Source organism: Octodon degus, unplaced genomic scaffold (genome assembly GCF_000260255.1).
Source record: "Octodon degus isolate 3935 unplaced genomic scaffold, OctDeg1.0 scaffold00056, whole genome shotgun sequence".
NCBI classification, from domain to species: Eukaryota; Metazoa; Chordata; class Mammalia; order Rodentia; family Octodontidae; genus Octodon; species Octodon degus.
The window spans coordinates 4,882,500-4,884,609 of record NW_004524632.1 but is presented as its reverse complement, the minus strand read 5'-3'; the positions used below and the strand labels follow the sequence as shown (position 1 = coordinate 4,884,609).

The following is a 2,110-nucleotide window of genomic DNA, read 5'->3' as shown; positions in this document are numbered from 1 at the left end:
TTCCTCCACTTCCCTGCTGTTCTTTCCTGGCACACAAAATATAGGCCAATGAGCAGTGGGTGGGTGAGGAGGATGTGAGAGAAAATTTTGAGAAGATAAAAAAAAAAAAAAAAAAAAAAAGGCAGAAAGAAAGAGGAGCAACTTAACCAGGACGTGAATGAGACTGCGGGGCTAATAATAAAGGCAAACAAGCAACAAATGCACAAGGGGCTTTCCGGAGCCGCAGCGAGCGAGCGAGCGAGCGGGGCTCGGAGGGGTTTCAGGCAGAGGCCGGACTACCTACCACTTGCCAGAGGCTGCAGAGGGGCGGCTGCTTTGGCTGGGTGACCTCTAATGTCTCTTCCGACTCTGAAACGTCAGGATTTTTATTTCACAACACAGAAGGCTGTGGTCGCGCAGCCCTCGGCGGGCAGCCCGCTGCCCAGGCACCACTCCCACCTCGGCCTCCCACACGTGCCCACCCCGCCCCCTTTCAGGATTCCCACCTCCACGTGCAAAATGCCTCGCGGCACGGGCCCCCGCGCGAGCGACAGCCCGCCCGGCAGGGCACCCCAACTCTGCCCACTCCCTATCCCCGCTCCCAGAGAAGTCACTCCACTTTCCCACCCTGGGCGGCTAAAAAAGGAAAAGTCTCGGAGAGTCTTTCTCCTTAGCCAGAGCGGGGGTGGGGGGACACCGAGAAAAACTTTCTGCTCCATTTTTTTTTTTCCTCCCCTCACAGAGGAGAAGGGGGGGTAGCGAGAGACCCTGACGAGTTCGGGGCTGGGGAGGTGGGTGGGGGGAGGGGAGCCCCTGAATCGTTAACGGCCAGTAGGGGGAGGGGGTTCCGGAGGTGGAGGGGGCGTGAGATGGAGAAGCAGGCCCGGGAGCGGGGTCAGGGAGCCGCGGGGTTCCTGGGGTCAGGGAGCCGCAGGCGTCCCCCCCATCCCCCGCCTGGCACACAAAGCGGCTGCCGCGCTCGGGTCTCACCAGATCCTTTGTGTTTTCCATCAGGGCCTCATGGGTAGGGGTTGTCCGTGCTCCCCGAGCCCGCGGCGCCCCCTCCCCGAGCGGGGGGCAGGCGCCTCTCCCCGGGACTGCGGCGACTATAGGGGTGCCCCGGTATGGCTCAGACCGGTGGCAGCTGCAGCAGCCCCCGGATTTCCCCCCTTTAACTCGGGTGGCCCCAGGATATCAACAACATTAGCATAGCCCTCCCTCCCCAACGCGCCTGCGCCGTGACCCGCGCCCCGATTGGCCCACTTCCCTACATACCCTCCTCTCTCTCCTCCAGCGTGGGACCCTCTGCAGGCTCCGTACGCTACGGACCGTACCAAGACGAAGGGAGGAGAAGGGAGCTGGGGCTCGGGGTAAGCCGAGTAGGTAAAAAGTCACAAGGAGGAGAAGACGTCTCCCTTCAGTCACCACCGTCTGTAGTTTGGCTTTCCGGCGGTCCCCCTCGATGAGTTGCGGCTGCGAACTTATGTTGGTAAAATTTTCCACTCCAGTCACGCCGCTGCCCCCTACACCCGGAAGATCGGCTTTCCCTGAGGAACTCCCACACGGGGAGGGGTCGGCGGGGGGAGTGGGAGTGACGTAGAGCGTGAGTATTGGTCACGTGGCCAGAAGCTGCGCAGACTCCTTCCGGCCTCTGGCGGCTTCAGTGGCGGCGGCGAGCAAGGCTTCCGGGCGCAAGCGCAGTGAGGCTCCACGTGAGCGCCTGCGTTTCTTCTCAAACCCAACGATGCCTCCCGAACGGAGGAGCCGAACGAAACTGCACCGGAGAGCTGGCGCGAGGCGGGGCCCGAAGACCCTGACGAAGCCGGTCCGAAGATCCAGAGCGGGGACGGGCGGGCCGCCCCGAAATGCTGCCCCTTCATCCCAGGGGACGCTGCCAGCCCGGCAGAGCGCGGCGGCCGCTGCGATCCCAGTCGCGACGGCGACGGCGACGGCGGAGGAGAGACAGCTCCGGCTGCGGAACCGCCTGACGCTGGAGGAGGACAAACCGGCCGTGGAGCGGTGCCTGGAGGAGCTGGTGTTCGGCGATGCCGAGGACGACGAGGACGCGCTGCTGCGGCGGCTGCGGGGCGCGCGGGTGAGGGAGGCCTCCGCGCGGGCCGGGCGCGCTCGG

General features: G+C 64.2%; 2 protein-coding genes across 9 annotated transcripts in view; one reads left to right on the top strand and one right to left on the bottom strand.

Moving 5' to 3' along the window:
• Mbtd1 (mbt domain containing 1) overlaps positions 1-1,722 on the bottom strand; it is an 88,829-nt gene extending 87,107 nt beyond the window's left edge. For 3 of the 8 annotated variants that reach the window (XM_023717956.1, XM_023717954.1, XM_023717958.1), the window contains exons 1-2: positions 970-1,173; positions 284-348 (exon numbers count right to left, since the gene is read on the bottom strand). Coding sequence is in view for 3 of the 8 variants with exons in the window: in XM_023717959.1 (XP_023573727.1) it covers positions 970-990 (21 nt within the window). In the remaining 5 variants the exon portion in view is untranslated. Of the gene's footprint in view, positions 1-283; positions 349-969; positions 1,174-1,254 lie in introns of those variants that run through there. The other 5 variants (XM_023717959.1, XM_023717953.1, XM_023717960.1 and 2 more) reach the window with 3 other exon arrangements.
• Utp18 (UTP18, small subunit processome component) overlaps positions 1-2,110 on the top strand; it is a 54,965-nt gene that overhangs the window by 5,377 nt on the left and 47,478 nt on the right. The gene's annotated exons all lie outside the window — the stretch shown is intronic.